Source organism: Alexandromys fortis, unplaced genomic scaffold, assembly GCF_014885135.2.
Source record: "Alexandromys fortis isolate MF-2015 unplaced genomic scaffold, M_Fortis_MF-2015_v1.1 scaffold_34, whole genome shotgun sequence".
In the NCBI taxonomy this organism is placed as follows: Eukaryota; Metazoa; Chordata; class Mammalia; order Rodentia; family Cricetidae; genus Alexandromys; species Alexandromys fortis.
The window spans coordinates 7,660,141-7,680,198 of record NW_026067933.1 but is presented as its reverse complement, the minus strand read 5'-3'; the positions used below and the strand labels follow the sequence as shown (position 1 = coordinate 7,680,198).

Below are 20,058 nucleotides of genomic sequence, written 5' to 3'. Positions count from 1 at the left end.
GAAGAGCATTGCTGAGTGGAATACAGAGTGTGCTTTCCTTGTCTCAGGAGTAATTCCGTCACTTTTGCATCTTAGGTGGGCCTCTTAGGAAGAACTGGCTCAGGGAAAAGTACTCTGTTGTCAGCATTTTTACGCTTGTTGAACATTAAAGGCGATATACAGATTGATGGTGTCTCATGGAACTCTGTGACCTTACAAGAATGGAGGAAAGCTTTTGGAGTAATAACACAGGTGAGCACAAAAATATGTAAAATAAAAACAGTAAAAATTGACATTTTTATCATTCTTTTACATACCTAAGAAATTCTTATTACTCTGCAAAATATATTTGGTGGGTTCTGCTATCTCCTGCAGTGCAAGAAAAAAAATGTACCATAAGGCATAAAAACAGCTCTCAAAATTTGGAACTCTGTGTGAAGTGTATTTTTTGAAATGTTTGGGTAGATTTTTTTTTTCTGAAGCACAGTCTATAGCTGCGGCCTGGGGCATTGTTTTGTGATGTTTTTCATAGTCCTGCTTCAGTGTTCCCAGTGCGTGATAGCCCCCCCCATGGGTAAATGCTTTGCAAGATACGAAAGATGCTTCTGAAATCATCAGCTCTTTGAGGCGTGACATAGTACAGTTGGATATCAAAGTACAGTGGTTTTTCTTTGGAGTTTGAATAAGAAGAACTATGTCAGATTAATCTATAGCTTGCAAATGTCAGAGTTTGGTTTGGGTTACAGGATCTCTAATATCACTGTTGAGTGCCATTCTGTGTGTGTTACTGCACAAGCTGATGTTTTGTGTAGAAGAGAAACAACTACAGTTGCAGTCACATGACCCATATGCAAACCAAGAGATATTTTTACTGAGACTAAAGGCAGAAGACATATGCAGTATTTGTGTTGCTGTTTGCCCTTTTCTCCAATACTTTTCCTCCTTTTGTTCTACTAAGCATGGAACCCAGCACCTCTGTACTTTTAACAAAACTAACATGCCAGAAGCATCACCCGGAGACCAACTACAGATCTAGACCAAGAAAATGCTTGTATTCTTGATAAAAGATCTTCAAGTGGTGAGGCACTGAATATTGTGGCTGCCAAACTGATGCTTTAAATCCATCTCTGTAGTTTGCCATTTTCCAGAAGCTCCATCCTAAATGGAGTTGTAGGAACATAATTTTTAAAAACAAAGGAGATTGTCAGATGGTCTAAAGATAAAGAACTATTGGAAAGACCAGTTTGCTAAGGTGATAGAATTAGGCGAGAAAAAATGCCAAGCACAGTGGAAGCAAGCGTGGTTGTCAGAGAAGCACTGCCATTGAGTTCCCTGATTTTAACTAGTTCGGTGAAATCTTTGCCTTGTTGTTCTTGTTCACACAGTTATAACCACTAGAAAATCCAGGCTCTGAAAGGTCACTCTTCTCGTCCTTCATTGTACCTGTCATGCAATAGAAGGGCTTTGCACTCCTTGCTAGTTCTCCTTAGGAACCTACATAGACAGGACTCAGAGTACAACAGAATGGGCCAGAGTTAGAAACATCTGTCTTGCCTTTCTGCTTAGTCAGTTTTCAAACTTGACTCTATTCATTTCTTCTCTTTTATGGCACCAAGATACATAAACTAAATTTAAAAAAAAATGTGTTCAGAAATGCTGATGAGGGCCATATAACTTCTTTGCTTGATGTCTCAAGAGCATTTGCCAGCATGGTTAACATTTTCTCTGACAGTTTTGAACATTTCTAAATAGCTAATAAAGAGAAAGAAGACAAATTCTTTATATACTTGATATCGAAGCTAAGGGCTGCTTTAGAAGGATATAAAGAACGAAGAGTGAGCCGAATATATAAGAACAACAAATTTTTTTGGCGTTTTTATCTTTTCCTGTCTCTAATATCTCTCCTTACAAGGTCATACTTCTGAATATCACTCTCATTTTGAACTAGTGTAATGTTCATTGGCCACTGGTTTTCAAACACATGAAACAGACTTTGAAACACATCTCCTGTCTCATACAAGGGATCCTGAAACAGCTGTGGAGTCACAAGCTGCCATTGGTTTGAGCAGTTCCTGGAAGTTGCTTGTTTTTATTTGTTTTGTTTTTATAATTAGCATCTAGAGAGCCATCTCAGAATACATGCTTCCCAGAAGACAAATTATTGTGAACATTCAAAAGAGCCTCTCTCTTGTATTCTATTTTGGCTTTGAGTTTTGAGTCAAGAAGAGGAGACAGTGAAGCTAATAGTTGGCATCTCATTGGCTTAGACATTTAGAGTACCAAGATGAAACTGTTCACTAACTGTAGACCTTGTAAGCAAATGAACTAATGAGAAACAATTGTTTTAAGGCTTCAGTTACAAATTTGGAAGACTGGAAGCTCTTGTAAGTAAATGACTAGAACTTTTATTTTTGTTTTCATTTACTTTTATTGTATGTGATGTGTATGAGAGGAAGGGAGGATGTGTGGGTGTATGCATGATAGGACACACTTGCAGAGGTCAGAGCACAAATTTCAGGAATCTGTTCTTTCCTTCTTCCATGGAATTTGGAGATTGCATTCAGGTCATGAGGCTTGTGTGGCAAATGTTTTTATCCAGCGAGCCATCTCACTGGCTCCTTTTCTCCATGGTTTGGAAATACGCAGCATTTCTCCATCACTCTCAGTACAGACAGAGTCGGGACATTGTTTGCTTTGGGAGATATCAGGTCACATGTGTGGATATTAACAATGAAAGTATGGGGCAACAGGTGACAACTTAAAACTTACCATACGGAATTGCTAAACTTTGTTCTTATAACTATTTTCTAGACCTTTTAGTTATACAAGAGAACAAAATACTACTTGTCTTTGCTGTGCCAGCGCAGAGTTCTGGTCCAGCCTGTAAACTTGTAATGCGGAACTCAAAACGATGGTCATTGTCATCTAGCAGAGATTAAAGCAAAAACTGAGACAAAAGGAGAAACTGAAAATCAGTAACTGAATGTAGCTGTCTGCCAAGGTTTTGGGTAGTGCGGGGACAGTGATAAATGCCCAGACCCCAAATCTGCTAATACTGCTTCTCGGACCTCAGTGTCCCTCCTTTCCCGCTGTTTGTCTCCTCGTTCTTTCCTTTTTCCTTTCTGTTTGCAGCAAACATGTAACTGTTTGCTGGCCAGACTTTATTAATTGAGGATTTTTTTTCTAACACTCCCAGCATTCACACACAAATGGGATCTCAAACGTTGTTTGTGAATTTATCCTTGTACTTCTGGTGTTTCCTGATTTTCAAATTATCTGCCCTTTCCTTTCATTTGCACTTAGAATTTAAACACATTGTAGATATTCCAATAAAAATGGAAGTAGAATTATAAGAAGAATAATAGAAATATTAAATAATTTTCTTCTGCAATTTTTTCTCTGTTGTAAGACATGTAAGAGAACACCTTGCCTAAGAGGAATTCATAAAGACACCGTTGTATGCTGACTCACTAAACACTGCTGTCTCTCTCACTTGTGCTCTGTCAGCATTCGGGCTTTAATCAGTGTAATCGTAGGCCGTGTGTTTTGTTTCTCCGTGTCAGTCTCCTTATTTGTAAAGCGGGTATAGAGATAACAATTCTTTGTGCCTTGTCGGAACTGAGTGGAAAGTATTTAGACTCTTCCTTTCCACATTGCTTGAGTATTCTGTGTGTGCTAGTTATTGTTATCATTTATTGTTCTATGAGGAAAAAGTCATGCTTCCTCTGTCTGTGTATTAGACTGGGGCTATGTCCTATAAGTGTGAAAAAATTAGTGTGGACAATTGCACAAAGAAAGTTGTAATGAATACATGCCATAAAGTGTCATCAAGTGTATAGGTTTAGAAAGATTGGGTACATGGAGTTGCAGGCCTGGAGACTATGAACAAGCAAAAGGACAGGTCAATCTGACAAGAAAGAGAGAAACCTCAGAGGAAATCAGAAGTCAGGGACTTTTCTAGCAGCTAGGGGCTGATTCTCCTAGGGTAAGAAAGGACCTGGAGAAGGTATGGTGGAACACTGGCACATACATGATGGACTATCAAATGATCTCACTGTGATGTGAGTGATTAGCACTGACTGAGGTAGAGAGTTGGACACAGTGCAGAATTCAAGGGAAGGCATTGATATAACTGACATGTCCTATTTTAATAAATACAACACCATTCAGCTATTTCTGATACTAAAATTCAAAACCTTTGATTATATACTTTGATTAGAAAAACATTTTTATCTTTGAAAGGGTTTATACTAAAACTTTGTGACATAAAAAGTATTTATGACTCACTGAATGGATTTCCAGGAAACTGTACTTCTACTATCTTACATGCAATCTTTTATATTTAAATAAATGACATGCAAATTGACAGTATAATGCTCTATGTTTGTTATAAACTGTTAATAGTTCTAAATAGAAATATATTCTTCATAATTTTCTAGCCAAAGGATTTTCTTTAGAGCAAAACAGTGTTTCATTTTAAACATTGTAATGCAGCCTGAGGATCATGAAGATTCATCCTGCATGGGTGTTGACTCTACAGAAAGTGCTGCAGAAATGATGAGAGACTTCAACCACAGTAATAACTCCAATCATTTGGGCCACATCTCAAGGGATATATACAAACACATATATGTATGCAGGGACAGCCACTTCTCCCATGTAGTTACTTTATAATAAATCCACTCACTACATATACTGAACTGCTTTTTTTTTTCTTTTCATTTGACATCTAGTACTAAAGCATAGTGCCTGTTGCAATGATAGACCAGCCATGGGAAGTCAATGTAGGCACAGCTGCTTCTACAGAGTTGAGGAATGGAGGAGTCAGTTTCAGGGAAGAGATTAGTCATCAGGTGAACAATGGTGATCTCTTTGTTCTGCCTAGAGTTTCAAGAATTGCTCTTTATACCATACATGACATTAAATAAATATCAAATATTTGCTTGCCCTGACTTTTCTTACTAGTGCGTAGTTTATGACAAGACCAGCAGGGGACCCTGTGATTAAAAGGTTCAGGTGCATGGACCTGAGAGGGCCATGGTGGCCAAACCCATGCCTCTTCCCAGGGCTGTGACTGCTGAATTTTTAGAACAGAGAGAAAGAACTTCAGATGACCTCCAAGGACCTTTCAGGCATACAGAGGGTTTTGCGGGCTGTTCAAACAGTTTAGGAAACATAAGCAAGACATGTGCTGGCACCGTGACAGCCAGCAACTGCCAGGCTCTCTTTGGATTACAGGAATGGAATGTCTGGTCGCATACAACTGAGTTCTAACAGAACCAGTTTGTTCAGTCCATTTTTCTTTAAAATTGGATGTGTAGTTTATAGGCAAGAAATTCTGAACAAAAGGCTTCCAAGATTTCTTAGTTGTAATAAACCACTACACCTAAAGCTTTTAGATTCCTAAAAGACAGCTTACTTCATAATTTGAATGTGTATCTGTTTAAAATAGTTAAAATGTCATAAATTTAATAATCTAATATATATAATTTAGACTTTTATGAATAAAATTTAGGCTTTCTATTTCTGAATCAGCTATGAGCCATCATCGCAGATTCAATGGTTTGTCAGTGTTAATACTTTAAGCAACTGTGATACTTTCATGTTGCATCACATTTAGTAGATCTCTTTGTTTCTGTCTCTCGTTCTCTCTCTCTCTCTCTCTCTCTCTCTCTCTCTCTCTCACACACACACACACACACACACACACACACACACACACACACAACTTTATTAACCAGACAGTAACTTATAGAAATTAACCTTCACAATTGAGGAAAAGTAACATTTACTCTGACTGTGATTATTTTGTACTTTCACTTCTCCACACGCTCATCAGGCAACTTTTTTGAACTTATACAAAGCGTGTATCTACAGTAGAAAGTAAAGACATGGCCTTCAAGGGGATGTGAGCATTTTAAATCAAACATTCACAGATATGCACATAACCTTAGTTGTTTTCTTTGAGACATGTGACCTACATTGGCCTCTGCCTTCCTATGTAGCAAAGGGTTACCTTGAAACCGTTATCCTCTTGTTTTCTAACTCCTGGGTGTTGGGTTTATGGGCACATGCTACTGTGCCCAGCTTATGAGCTTGTGGGATCAGACCCAGGTTTACCAACTGAGCAACATCTCCAGCACCTAAGCTTAGTATTATTTAAGTATAAGAAATAATTAGGGAAGTTTGTTTGGTTGGATGACAAAGAACAGTGCCCCTACAAAATGAAATTTAATTTGAAAAATAAAAGATGGAGCTTGTCATGTGAAGCATGAATATATCCAGTTGAGAAAAATAAATTATATGAAGAAGTTAAGAAAGTCTGTGTAGTTAGACCAGAATGGTGTCGAAAGGGTCATAAGACCTAATGGTCATCTTAAGGATTTTGTGCCCTCCGTGAAATAGGAAATTATTGAAAGTTTTCTAAAAGGTTAATGAAATAAACCATTTCCATTTATCATGAATTATTTGAATGCATTGTAAGAGAAGCAAGAGTATAAAGAAGGAAACCAGTTAGGAAGCTCTTTCAGTGACACGGAGAGAGGGCGGTGTGGACCAGTCAGTGGGGACAATTGAGAAATAAGTTGATTTGACATAGTGTGAGAATAAAATAAATGGCTGATGACTCATTTCATTTAGGTGGATTGAGGAGTGAGATTAATTATGAGTTCCTCCAAGTTCTGAAGATGCCATGTTGTGAGATAGAGATGCAGAGAGAACAAGATTAAGATATAATTGCTCTGTTTTTCAAAGCATGGAATTAAGACTGGCTTTCTGTTTGTAGCCAAACCACAACAAAACCAATGTGCAGGTCACATCCCCTCTAATAACTGTCTGTTTTTGAAGATAAAACATCTTGTCCACTCCTTTCAGACTTCTAGAATAATGGCACTATTCTGTTTGCCAAAGTAAACATTTCTATTGTGTGCTTCAACTGAATATATAGCTCTTTCAAAGTTACAGAAAGGTAACCAGGAGAAGAAAATTATTTTAGATATTAGCATCAAAATTATTTTGCCAGTCTTCTGTGTGAACAGAAAGAACTAAATATTATCTTTTCAGACATTGCTTATTGCACAAGATTCCTCGTTAAGACAGTGATGTCCTTTTAAGCACATGGCCCACCTAGGTGGAAGTGGTTCTGCAGTGGAGCATCTCAGTGATGGCCACGCAGTGCTGCTCCCACACTGCAGCATCTGCCTCTTTTCCTCAGCATCCATGCCTTTTCACAAATAGCTGATCATGGTCACTGATGCGTTTCTAAGTTGTTCTTCCTTCTGTTTCTCTCTGTTCATATAAGTAAGATGCTGCACAAATCTATAAACTAAATGAACATATATGTTTGACTAAGTTTCTGTATATTAATCAGGTTTTACAATGAATGTCTGAATGTTCTTTACGTGAACAATGTCTTAGTTCATCAGTAAAATCCAAGGAAAATATATTTGAAAAAAATATGTTTTTCCTAGCAATTAAATTCTAACTCAAACACACGGTGTTTTAAATTTTTCTAATTACACATTACATTTGCTTATAATGAATATAAGTAAAAGAAAACATTTTTCTCTCTACAATATACAGTGACTTCAATTTCCATATCCCAAGGACATTGAAATTAGAAAAAAAGCCCAGAAAACATTTCAAATGCTGCTGCATTTTCTTTTCTTTCCTTTTTTTTTGGCCTTAAAAGTGATATAGAAGTACTACAATTTAAGAAAACTAGATACTGGATATGTGAATGTCTGTTTTGTTTAATTTTTTACTTGAAATGTTTTGGAATAAAAAGGAAAAAAATAAGATGTGTAGGTTATTCATACTTTCTAATTGTCTTTATCATTATAGAAAGTATTTATCTTCTCTGGAACATTCAGACAAAACCTAGATCCTAACGGACAATGGAGAGATGAAGAAATATGGGAAGTTGCAGATGAGGTAAGTACATTAAATGAAATCGTTCTGAGGAGGCAGATCATACACAAGTGTGATTACCATAGGTGATGTATGTTTCGCACATCTACCTGTGTATATATGTATGAATACATGTATGTGTGTATAAATAGTTTGTAATTTAACTGGCGTATTCGTGTTTTGAACTAGACTCATCCCTCTTCTCAAGGGAGTGGGAACTTACTGTATAGGCTGTTCCATGCTGCTGTCATAAAGTTCCATAGACTCGGTTGTTCATAGACAGGATGGATTTATTCTCATCATTTTTGAGACTGGGAAGTCTAGAGCTAGCAGACACTATTTGTTGTCTGCTGAGGCCCTACTTCCTGGCAGTTCAGAGATGTACTTGCTGTGTCTCAGGCAGTATAACTGGTGAATGGACTCTCTGCAGGCTCCTTTTTATTAGAATGCTAATCCCATCCATGGGGAACTCAGACCCCATGACTTAATCACTTCCCAAACTTCTTATCTCTCAGTAGCACTGTCTTAGACATTAAGATTTTAACATGTTTCTGAAGGATTTACACATGTAGACACCTCACTACTCCCCTCCAAAATCATGGTTTTTTTCTTAGGAATATATTACTCCATCTCTACAACCCTCAAAGTCTTAACGCATTCCACTATCATATACAACTGGAAATCCCAAAGTCTCAACCAAGCCAGCTCCACAAGGCTTTGGGCTTTAGATTTGCTATATTGGCATTTCACCATTTCCTGTACTTTGGTCATTGTTGCTCCCTTGCTGTTTTCTGCCTTGCTCCAGAGCAGATCTTGCCAGGAGCTTTGAAGCCTCTGAGTGCTAAATGCTAACCCCTTGAGTAACCAACCCTAACCTTCCCCTAATAAAAGGCACTGAGATTAACTGTTTTTTCATTATCAAGGTTTCCTTATTACCCAGCAAATGCAAGGTTTCTAAAGAAAACATTAACTAAATTGTGACAGGCTGTAAGATCCTTACTGTAATTTTACAGGGTGAACTTCAAGAATGCAATGTACTAGAGAGAACTTGGGAAAGAGGGTATAGACTGTATAAAACTTGCAGGTATTGCCAAGTCTCCATAAAATTTGCAGGGAAGCAGGATCATAAAATCATCTAAAATGTTAGAAGATACAGTTAAGACTTTGGATTACAATATAATACAGACGGTCACATGACTAGATTTTGTCTATCAGTCCATATTTAGTTGTATCTTTTCACTGATACTCCTTTTAAATTTATGTTCATAAAGATGTTGCTTCCAATCTAAGCTTAATGTCCAGTGGTTTGAATAAGAGTGACAAGTTTTTTGTTGAAGAGACCACAAAGAAACACAAGCACCAAGCCCTAGCCTATGGCAGTACGAGATCTGGTTTAAAAGACACAAATCCTAAACTTTAATCCTTTATGGTTGATAATCCAGTATCTACCAACAGGGACATGTTGGGGTGTGTCAGCCTCCTAAGACACTAGGACAAAAGTCTAACCTTCCTGGACTGGTTTTAGGGCAGATCCCTCCCCTATACAGCTCTGGAGCTCCTGCATCTCCTCTGCTCACCACCCACCCTGTACCCCTCTATTTCCTGTTGCACAGAGTACCTGTTGTACGTTGCATAAAGGGCCTTTGTGACTTGATCTTTACCACTCTGCTCTCAGCCCCCTACCTTCCCTGTGTCCTATGATTCTGTGAATTTCAATTTTCAGACTGCCCTCTGTTCTGTGGTCAGGACTGGTGTGGTTGTTGTTGCTGCTTTTCACTTGCTGTTCTCTGTACCTGAGAAACCCTCCCAGGCCACCACTCCTGCTTCTTCTCATCATTGAAACCTTTTGTCACACATTACTTCTTTCTGAAACCCATCCTGACCCCCCAGCTTTGGGAAAGGAGACTTTCCTAGGTGTATCCCATGCCTGCAGTCCTTCAAAATTCCCTACACTGGATCAAAATTCCCCTATTGATTACTCCATATTTCCTATGTGGCTGCAGGTTCACCAGGATTATGGCATCATACCCTGTGCTCTGTGGTATTTTTCATTCCTGCAGTAGTTGAACCCATGGGAGCTGTTTAATACATACTGAATGAATGATTGAATAAATGAGGGATTCCTTTATCTCATGCAAAATGTGTAATGAAAATATATTTATACTTGATGTACAATATGTATTATCATCTTCATTCCAGTAACAAATAGCCTTGCTAGCATGACTGATGAATGCCCAAAAGAACAGCTGCCCTGAGTTTGGGCCCTCTGTTGTTCCAGTCTAGTGATCTACCTGAGTGATCTTGGTATTTTGACTCTTGCTATTAGGATGTGAGGGTTTTTTGTTTGCTTTTTTTTTTTTTTTTGCTTGTTACATTATTTTTAAAAGTTGCCATCTTTACACATTAGTAGTCAAGTGAACTGTTATAAAAAACAACAGTGGCCTTTTAAGTGGGAAATCTGCTTTGGAAAGCCTGCAGAATGTAAGCAGAAGGCGGTGAGGATATCTATTTTTAAGCTGCCCACTAGCAACTTGGAGGCAAAGCACAATTCACACTTTTAACTTTAAAAAAAAAGTATCATCAAACAAACAAACAAACAAAAAAAAACCCGCTGGGCGGTGGTGGCACACACCTTTAATCCCAGCACTTGGGAGCAGAGGCAGGTGGATCTCTGTGAGTTCGAGAAACACGGTCTGAAAAAAAAAACCTGCAAATACTACTGAATAATTTGATATGGGTTACTGATTTATCTAACCATATTTGGAAACTTTTAACTTTGTAATTTGATGGGGAGTTACATATTCTTTAAGATTTATAGAATACAGTTTATAATGTCGGAGCTAAAACTAGTAGTAATTCATTTATACTTAAGTTTTAATGCATAAAGACTGTTTTGTTTGACTATAGCATTGGAGGATCACAGTAGATAATGAATGAATGAATGAATGAATGAATGAATGAATGAATGAATTGAGGCTGAAAGTGCTGCTAAATGAAGAACACCATTCATTACTTTCAAGTAATGTAGAGGAAACAGACATTCCACAATACAGGATTCCTGACTTTCTTAGGGATAATCAAGGATATTTAAAGGGTATTCAGACTTGAGCAGCAGGATAAATCCTGAGAATGTTGAGATGTAAAGAATTAAAAACTAATGCTGCTGGGCACAGCAGTAGGTGTTGAGGTGGAGAGGGGGTGGTTCAAGATGTCTTTTGTGCCACATGAGAACATTTTATTCATAATGAAAAGAACAGAGAAATGATCCACTTTCAGATCTGCATTTTAGGGAGATCTCTTAAATATTTCTGTGATGAGTTGACAATGATGCTTAATAAATGACAGAGGCCCAGTCAAGGTTCAGCGTGTCATAACTGACAAAGAGAAAGGCTTCAGAAATAATTGGAAAAACCTCTAGGCTGGAGATAGGCAAAATCATTAGCTTAATGGTAGATACCATATAAATAACCACAATCTAGAGACAGGTGAGTTGGAGTTGGGGTTGAAACCTCATATGCAAGGAATGAAGTTTTATATTAAAGGCAGTCTTCCTTGTCTGATGTGCCTACATTCCCTGCTGTCTCAGAAACCTTTCACACCTTAAAATGTGTACACAAAGGGTAGTTAGAAGAAGTGCTGATTTCAACTATCCACAATGAACACACATGAGCCTGGCATAAACTGCAATGTGGACCAGTTCTGAATTCATCTCCAAAATCATGAGATCTTTCTGAAGGTCATTATCTAAGTCTGCCTATGTTAGAATTATATGAGTATATATCTTACCTGCACATACTAAATTCCAGAGTCCTGAAGGGCAAGAAACAATCATATCTACATTTCTTTTGTTTGTTTGTTTGTTTTTCCTTCTCCATGCTTTATTTATGGTAATCCAAAGACATTAATTCTTAGAAGCTGCTATTCCCTACAGTGGGACATTATACATTCTTAATTGATTCGACTTTATGTTTTAGTCAGCCTCTAACACAATTATATGCAATAGAGTCAGTTAATGTAAAAATGTGCACACATGATCCGTAAAAACACAAAGAGAAGAGGGGTAGGCAGCCGCTTTGGGGAAGGTAGAGGGACGGGATTCGTGTGGACTTTAGTCATCAGGAGAAATGACGGAATACAAGTTTCTACTACCAGGCCATGGCTTGTCTAGCAATGAAGCAGAATCATGACCAGATGAATCACGACTCCTAGCAAGGAATCTTTAGAAGCATCCCAGGTTAGAAACCTAGGTCTTTCCCTTGAAACCTTTTTCTGGAGTCCCATGAATGTGTGGAGGCCCCAGTATGACACCTAGGGATGCTTTCAGTACACAGATGTCTGTGACAATTAAGAAGAACATTTCTTTAGCCATTTTATATTCAGTGGTTCTTAGCAAGAAGACAGAATGTACAGAATAAGTAACAACTACCAAGACATCTATAATTATGCTTTACTTTTGACAGAATTTTTGATCTTTTACTTTGCCATATAAAATATAAGCTATTAACTCTAAATAAATCTTCATATTTCACTCCAGCATCTAAAAAAACTTTAAACTTTAGTCATGTTCCATTTTTTCCTAAGTAACTTTTTACTTCATGAGAAAATGATCAGTTTCTCACTGTTTTTACAAATGAAGGAGATGACTATTGGACTGTCGTGTAATTCGTAAAGCTTCCCCAGCTAGTTCTTTGCCTATAGATAGAAGGTAAACGTATCATACCATGACATATTGTCTTCTATCCTTTCTTCTCTTGAATACTTCATCGTATACAGTGTGCAATAGGATGTCATCATAAAGTGAATGACTGTGTTCTATGTCTGTTATATTTAAAGCACACATTAAATCACATTCTAATCATATATTATAGATATATGTCTTTGTCAATCCCGAGCCTTCAAGAAGCAGGTATCATTGTGTGTCACTGTTGGGAAACTAGGCACTTAACTCCTGAATGAAGTATGGGGCTGAAAGAATTTTCCAGTTGGCTTAGGGCAACGAATACTGTAAACAGAGTTTTGCTTAATAAACTAAGTAAGAGCTGGAATTTGAGGGTGATGTGAAATTTAATCTGTGCAAACTCCTGTGTATTTTTAGAACGTCAGCCTCTTGAGTGATTTTAGTTCTGTGGTATCTTGGGTGCTCCTTCTAAGCACAGTATTTTCCTTTCTTTACTATAGGTTGGACTAAAATCTGTGATTGAGCAGTTTCCCGGGCAGCTCAACTTTACCCTTGTGGATGGGGGTTATGTGCTCAGCCATGGCCACAAGCAGCTGATGTGCCTGGCCCGGTCTGTTCTCAGTAAGGCCAAGATCTTACTTCTTGATGAGCCCAGTGCCCACCTGGACCCCATGTGAGTTCCAGAAATCCTGTGATGTAATAGCAAAATAGACAAGAGTCATTGAATGTTACTTCATATTGCTACAAATTTCCATTCAGCTACTGTGCTTGCAAGTAGGGGATACAAAATAATTGCCCAGGAGAAAGTCACTATTTAACATGAGCCTAAGTACTTATGTCCTTCCATAAGAGCCCTGTTTCCTCCTCTGACTGGAGTCTGAAATTTTGTGCAAGCTCTTCAACCTCATGAACATATGATGAAATATTTAGTTATATGTGCACATTCTTATGGTTTCCTTCCGTAGACTTTTTATTATAAAATCATTAATAGTACAGAATAAAGAACTTAAAATGAATCTACATAAAATGTAGTTTTATTAAAGCTTTCTTGCAATCATTTGTCTTATTAATGTATTAGGTACTTAGAACTTACCCCCTGCTTAGAAGATGACTTGGATAATTCTGTATCAACATAATACTAAAAGTATTTTTTAAATAAAGAACTAAATATATAGGACACTATGCATGTTATCAAAGATAAAGACAGATATTCATTCTCTGTAATGTTTATATGGTTTTTTACTGCTTTGCTAGAACGTACCAAGTAATTCGAAGAGTTCTCAAACATGCCTTCAGAAATTGCACAGTAATCCTCTGTGAACACAGGATAGAAGCAATGTTGGATTGTCAACGATTTTTGGTGAGTCTTTTACATTTCTTCAGTGTCTTGTTACCCTTTTATTTTAACAATCTAGTGCAATAGGTCCTATAAATTATAGTCATGTGTCCTTCCTTCATACCTACATCACACATCTGCATACTTAGTGTGGTTGCAGGAGTCTTTCCTTTTGACTGGAGCTATGAAGTGATGTTGAAATTTAGCACACTCCAGAGGCATGATATTGCCAAGTGGCCTCGTAGAGCAGACATCTGTACTTTCATACTCCTCTTTGGGGGAACTAGTCACAAAATGTACTCTTGAAGAAATAATCCGTTTCTTTCAATAACCAAACGTCCCTTGGGGGAAGATTCGGGATTGGCCTTCCTGTCAGTGGCTTTAGTGCAATAAGCAGGAAGCCTCTTTCAGTGCCCTCATGTCTACTGGGAGGCAGGCTAGTGTCCTTGTCAGCCACCTTCTCATTCTTTCCCAGCTGTCACAGCTCCTTCAGGGGGGCTTTACAAATTCCCTCCTCTGTAACACAAAGAAGGGCCAAGGATGATGTAACATTTTCACTTCAGGGCTTTTGAATGTTCTGGAGGGAACTGCTTTTCTTGCTGAAGTATTGTTATTCCTAATGTCATTGCCCAGCTGCAGCAACTAGAGAGTAGGTTCATCTTTTTTTCCACTATGGTCAATTTAGGGCCTGGATCAAGATCTCTGTTCTCTGGCTCAGACTTGCAAAGCTGCATTGCAGGCATTATACTCAGCCATGCCTAGCCAATTTGGAATTGCTAGGCCTCAGACTCAGTTTAGAAGAAATTCAAAGTTTATGGTGCTGTATATATAGATCATCTTAAAAGTATGTAAGAGATAAATCATCAATCACTCAGGTTTACAAAGCTCCTTCAGTTCTAGTTTCCTGAAGGAGTATAACACATGATATTAAATTAATTTTTGAAATTCCAGTTGCTACTCACAGCTAATTTCATAGATGTGAAACTTAAGTAAGATATACATGGCTCTGAATCCTGTGTTTTCTTTGGACTTTTATTCTCCTTTGGGCCTAGGTCTATTTCTTATCCTTAACTGGCTTGATCTTCACTCTCTGAAGTTTCACTAATGACCTTTTCCCTAGGTCATAGAAGAGGGCAGTGTATCACAGTACGACTCACTTCAGGCACTTCTGAACGAGAAGAGTCTCTTCCAGCAGGCGATTAGCTCCTCAGAAAAGATGAGGCTCTTCCAGAGCCGCCACTCCAGCAAGCAGAAGCCTCGGTCGCAAATTACTGCTCTGAAAGAGGAGACAGAAGAAGAAGTGCAAGAAACCCGTCTCTAGTGGCTGGGATGCTGGGGAAGCAGCTCCGTGGACCTGAGACATTCCCAGAACCCATGCAAAATGAAAATGCCTGGCATGCCCCGTGCTTCTAACCCCAGTGCTGGGGACACAGGGACCGCTGGATCCTTGGAACTCTGCGGCAAGTGATCCTAGCCCACTTAGAGTTCCAGGCCAGGTACCTGAGGGACAGTTCCTGAGGAGCTCCTCTTACAAGTACACATACATGAATACACAGACACACACATGCACATTAATGGATATACACAGAAAAACAAGAAGAAGGGAAAAGGAAAGATTAAAGGTCAGACAATGCAAATGATTGCAAAATGATCACATGAGATGTTTGCTCATGGACTCAGAGGAGAAGAGCCCCACTGTGTGTGCCTTTGAAAACAGGGTGAAGCCCCATCCCTGCATTTTAGGAGCCTGTTCTGGAAGAGAAATCAAGAACATTCCTATGGGACTGGGTAACTGGCTTCTAATAGTGGCTGAACTGTGTGAAAGGCTTCAGATACTAATGATGGGCCACTGGTGCTTTGCAAGCCACGTTTTCCTGCAGACATTTGCCCTCCAGTCGTAGCTGGAAAGGCAGCTATAAGTGCCAACCAGGTTAGTTGTTCAACTTGTTATTCAGAGCAACTTCATTTACATTAGTGAAGAATTTAGATCGGATGAAATAATAACTGGAAAGGGTGGCTTAAATAGCCCATATCCCATCTTTCTTCTGTTCAAGAGAGACACATGGTTATCTTACCTGCTACATACTAATATGTAGCCCACTCCAAGCAAATGTTAGAATACTAGGAAAACACGGGGTGGTATTGAAGATCCCCCACTCGACACCTTGTGTTCTTGTTACCTTCATTCAGTAATAAGAATTCCAAGATCTTGGAAATTAGGATTAAGACCATCCAGCCCTACTCCAACACCTCTAAATGTTCTTATAGTTAAAGTATCTCTGACATAGGAAAAGAGTCATTACAGTACCGTGCAGGGGCCAGGATAATTTCCTTGATGTGGAAATTGACACACATATGCTCCCAGAATAGACCTTTAAGACTTCTGAAGTAAAGGAGACTTGTGTCAACACAAACTGGAGCAGCCCAGTACCAGGCCAAGGAGTTCCCATGGAGACAGGCCACGGGCAGCATGGGTAGATATGTGCAGGGGATATTCATGTGCTCCCAGCTAGCTGTGTATGCTTCATATTGTCTCCACACAATTGTTGGGGAGATACTCTGACAAAGATTTAATCAGGAATTAGTTTTATATGTTTTGCTTTATAATTTGTGATGCAAATGAAATTTTCTCTGGAAAATATTTATTTTAGTAATAATGTTTTAAACTCACATGTAACAATGATGTATTTTAAGAATGATTACATAATGAATTATATTTGTATAAAATAATTTTTATATTTGAAATGTTGAATTTTTATTGGCACTAGCTATTTCTAAAAAGGGAAGTGAGGAGGACAGGAATTACAAAGACCAGTGACCTTCATGGAGTGAAGCATTATAACTGATGCAACTCTGGTACATATCTATTTGGTTCTCAGACAACACATGTTCCATTTTAATGCAGCTTTGAAGAAGATGGTACGGAAAGTCAAGATGGTCCAACTATGGGCACATCAGCTTCTGAACTAAGCCTTAGAAGAATGTATTATATTTATTATTGTAATAGAATATCATGTGTCAATAAAATCCTTTTATTTGTGTGAAACTTGTCTTTCAGATATGTTCATTAGGTATGTCTGTCTCTGAAACACCTACCTCTAGTCTCTAAGATTCATGGGACACAAATCTTCCTTTTTAGATATAATCTCTTTAAGAATCCCAATTGAGCCCGGCAGTGGTGGCGCACGCCTTTAATCCCAGCACTTGGGAGGCAGAGGCTGGCGGATCTCTGTGAGTTCAAGGCCAGCTTGGTCTACAAGAGCTAGTTCCAGGACAGGCTCCAAAACCACAGAGAAACCCTGTCTCGAAAAAAAACCAGTGTGTTGGTGAAAATTTGGGCGATTCAAAAGCCCATTCTTAGATGAATTGCTCAAAATGAGAGTTGAGAATTGAATGACTTCAAATAAAGAGAAGGGTGAAAAGCAGTCAAGCTTCTATCCAGATGGGAAATAGCTACAATGAAAGGAGCAAGATGGTGGAGGCTATGGAATCTGACACCACCCGGCTGACATGATTCTCAATATAGTACCTTAAAATAGCAAACCATTGTGACTGGGGAAGTGACTTCAGTAAAGGGCTGTTGTGTAAACATGAAGTACTGAGTTCAGATTCCCAGCACACACATAAAAAGCTACATAGGATTTCCTGGACCTGTAATTCCCTGTACAGAAGAAGTGGAGACAGGAGGACCCCTGGAGTTGGCTGCTCAACCAGTCTAGACAAATTCATAAACTTCCAGTTCAATGAAAGACCCTGTCTCAAAAATAAAGTGAAAAGTGATTGAGGAAGACACACAATGTTCTGTCTTTATCTCTGGCCTTCCTGTGCACATACATCCATGCACATGTGTACCTGCACACATGTCACCGACAAATGTGTATACACAACCCTCATATATGTAAATTCCTCCTTACTGTCCCTATTGCCATTGTTGCTATTCACTTTATTTATACATAAGCATATATACATGTGTATAAGTACAGTATGCTTTTTATAAAACTTTAAGGAAAAAAAGTAAAAGTCATTTTGCTTTCAACATTCATTCTTTGGTGGTTTTGATCCTTTATAATGTAAATGAAGTTCTGACCGTCATCATTTTGCTTCCCTCTGAAAAGTATCTTCTATTTAATACCTTTTGCAAGGCAGGTAAACTGACAATATGTTCTTTCAAGTTGTTATTCTGATCAAAGTTTCATTTCCCCTTCACCTTTAAAGGATTATTTCACAGTGTGCAGAAAACTAGATGGAGTGTCCTCCCGTCTTTTACAACACTTGAAAATGTCACCCTGCTCTCTTCTTGCTGGAATGATTTCTGTGAAGTAAGATGGAACTCTTTCTTTCCTTCTCTATATATGAGATCCCTCCACTTTGGATTCTTTGACTACCTGTGGTTTCATTATGTCTATTGGGACAAGCATATCTAAGCCTTTTGGATCTGTGCTTTCCTGTCTAACATGAATTTTAGGAAACTTCTTAACCATTATTAAACTTCAAAGAGGCCTCTTTCTCCCCTTTTGATATTCCTACTATACATAAATTATGCTTTTCAAAATCTGTCCCACAATTTTTATCTATTCACCTCTGGGTTGCCTTTATGTTTTATTTCTTTTATTCTTCCTTATCTGTATTTTTCAGGTTTGAAATTTCTATTATAAAATCCTTATGCTCAGAGGCATACCTCTGTCCTCAGTCAAGCATACCATGTGTTCTACTTTTCCCTCTTCTCCCAAAATGCTGGGATTACAGGCTTGTGGCACTCGAATTGGTTTTGTGGTGCTAGAATCAAACCCAGGACTTCTTGCATGCCAAGCTAACACTGTATCAACATTTCCACATCCTCAGCCTCAATTCTTTGTTTTTATTAGAGAGTTGTTTCAAGTTTTTGATTTCAGCTGTAGTAAGAGGCTGCTTGTTTGTTCCTGGCTGCTCAGCCCCGAAATAATCACACAGAAACCATATTATTTGCAATACTGTTTGGCCAATAGCTTAAGCATATTTCTGGCTAACTCATATCTTTTTTTTAATTTATTTATTTCTTTATTAATTAATTAAAGATTTCTGTCTCTTCCCCACCGCCGCCTCCCCTTTCCCTCCCCCTCCCCCAATGAAGTCCAGCTCCCTCGTCAGCCCAAAGAGCAATCAGGATGCTCACCTTACTAGACCTGGATGGAGGTGGGTGGTCCTTGGACTTCCCACAGGGCAGGGAACCCTGATTGCTCTTTGGCTAACTCATATCTTAAAGTAACCCATCTCCATTAATCTGTGTATTGCCACAAGGCTGTGGCTTACTGAGTAAAGTTCCAGCATCTGTCTCTGGCGGGGCTACATGGCTTCTCACTGACTCTGCCTTCTTTCTCCCAGCATTCAGGTTAGTTTTCCCCACCTACTTCTATTCTGCCCTTCACAGGCCCAAGACAGTTTTTAGTTTTCCAGTAGCTTCACAGCAAACAGGGGAATCTCACATCATTCAAATTTCCCTTTTTATTCTCATTTAGGATTCTATCCCCTAGCTTACACCATGCACCCATTCTCCTCCTGTTGCATACTCTGCCCATGACAGTCGTAACATACCAATGTGTGTTCACTTTAAATCCCTATCTTGAAAATCTAACTAACATGACTACAAACTTAACTATTATAGGTGATTATCCATTAACAACCTATATTTCCTAATTATAATCAAGATCAGAAATACACATATAACAAGATTGACCTTAAATTTATATCAATAAAGCAAAATTTATACCAATGCAAATTATCCATATCTATATCATAAACCCCTTTAAATGTAAAAGAACATTTATAAACAATATTTGGGAATATGGACGTAGTTATTTCTCTCCAAACTTCTTCCTGCTGTATGGGGGCACTGTTAATCAGGTCTTTCATGGTGTATCCTGTATGCTAGGTTTATCTCAGTCGGCAGTTGGGCAAAATAATTTTCTGAAGGTGTTCACAGTGACCTTTCAGGAGGGTGTGGTCTATTATACCATATTGGTCTAGAAGCAATCCACAGGGTCTCATCCTCTGTGAAAACAAAAGAAGAACCACTTTTCCAAAGCATCATATCCTTAGACCCAAATTCTGAAGTAATAATACTTTTATAATATACATGCTGAATTAGCTTAACCCATACAATGAAATGTCTCTCTGTACT

General features: G+C 38.4%; 1 protein-coding gene across 2 annotated transcripts in view; it reads left to right on the top strand.

The window, feature by feature from the left end:
* The window catches only part of Cftr (CF transmembrane conductance regulator), a 144,690-nt gene extending 126,753 nt beyond the window's left edge, over positions 1–17,937 (top strand). For both annotated transcript variants that reach the window (XM_050145938.1, XM_050145940.1), the window contains 5 exons: positions 76–231; positions 7,822–7,911; positions 13,066–13,238; positions 13,820–13,925; positions 15,022–17,937. In XM_050145938.1, the coding sequence (XP_050001895.1) occupies positions 76–231; positions 7,822–7,911; positions 13,066–13,238; positions 13,820–13,925; positions 15,022–15,222 (726 nt within the window). In that variant the 3' untranslated portion in view covers positions 15,223–17,937. The remainder of the gene's footprint in view (positions 1–75; positions 232–7,821; positions 7,912–13,065; positions 13,239–13,819; positions 13,926–15,021) is intronic.
* Positions 17,938–20,058: the final 2,121 nt, after the last annotated feature.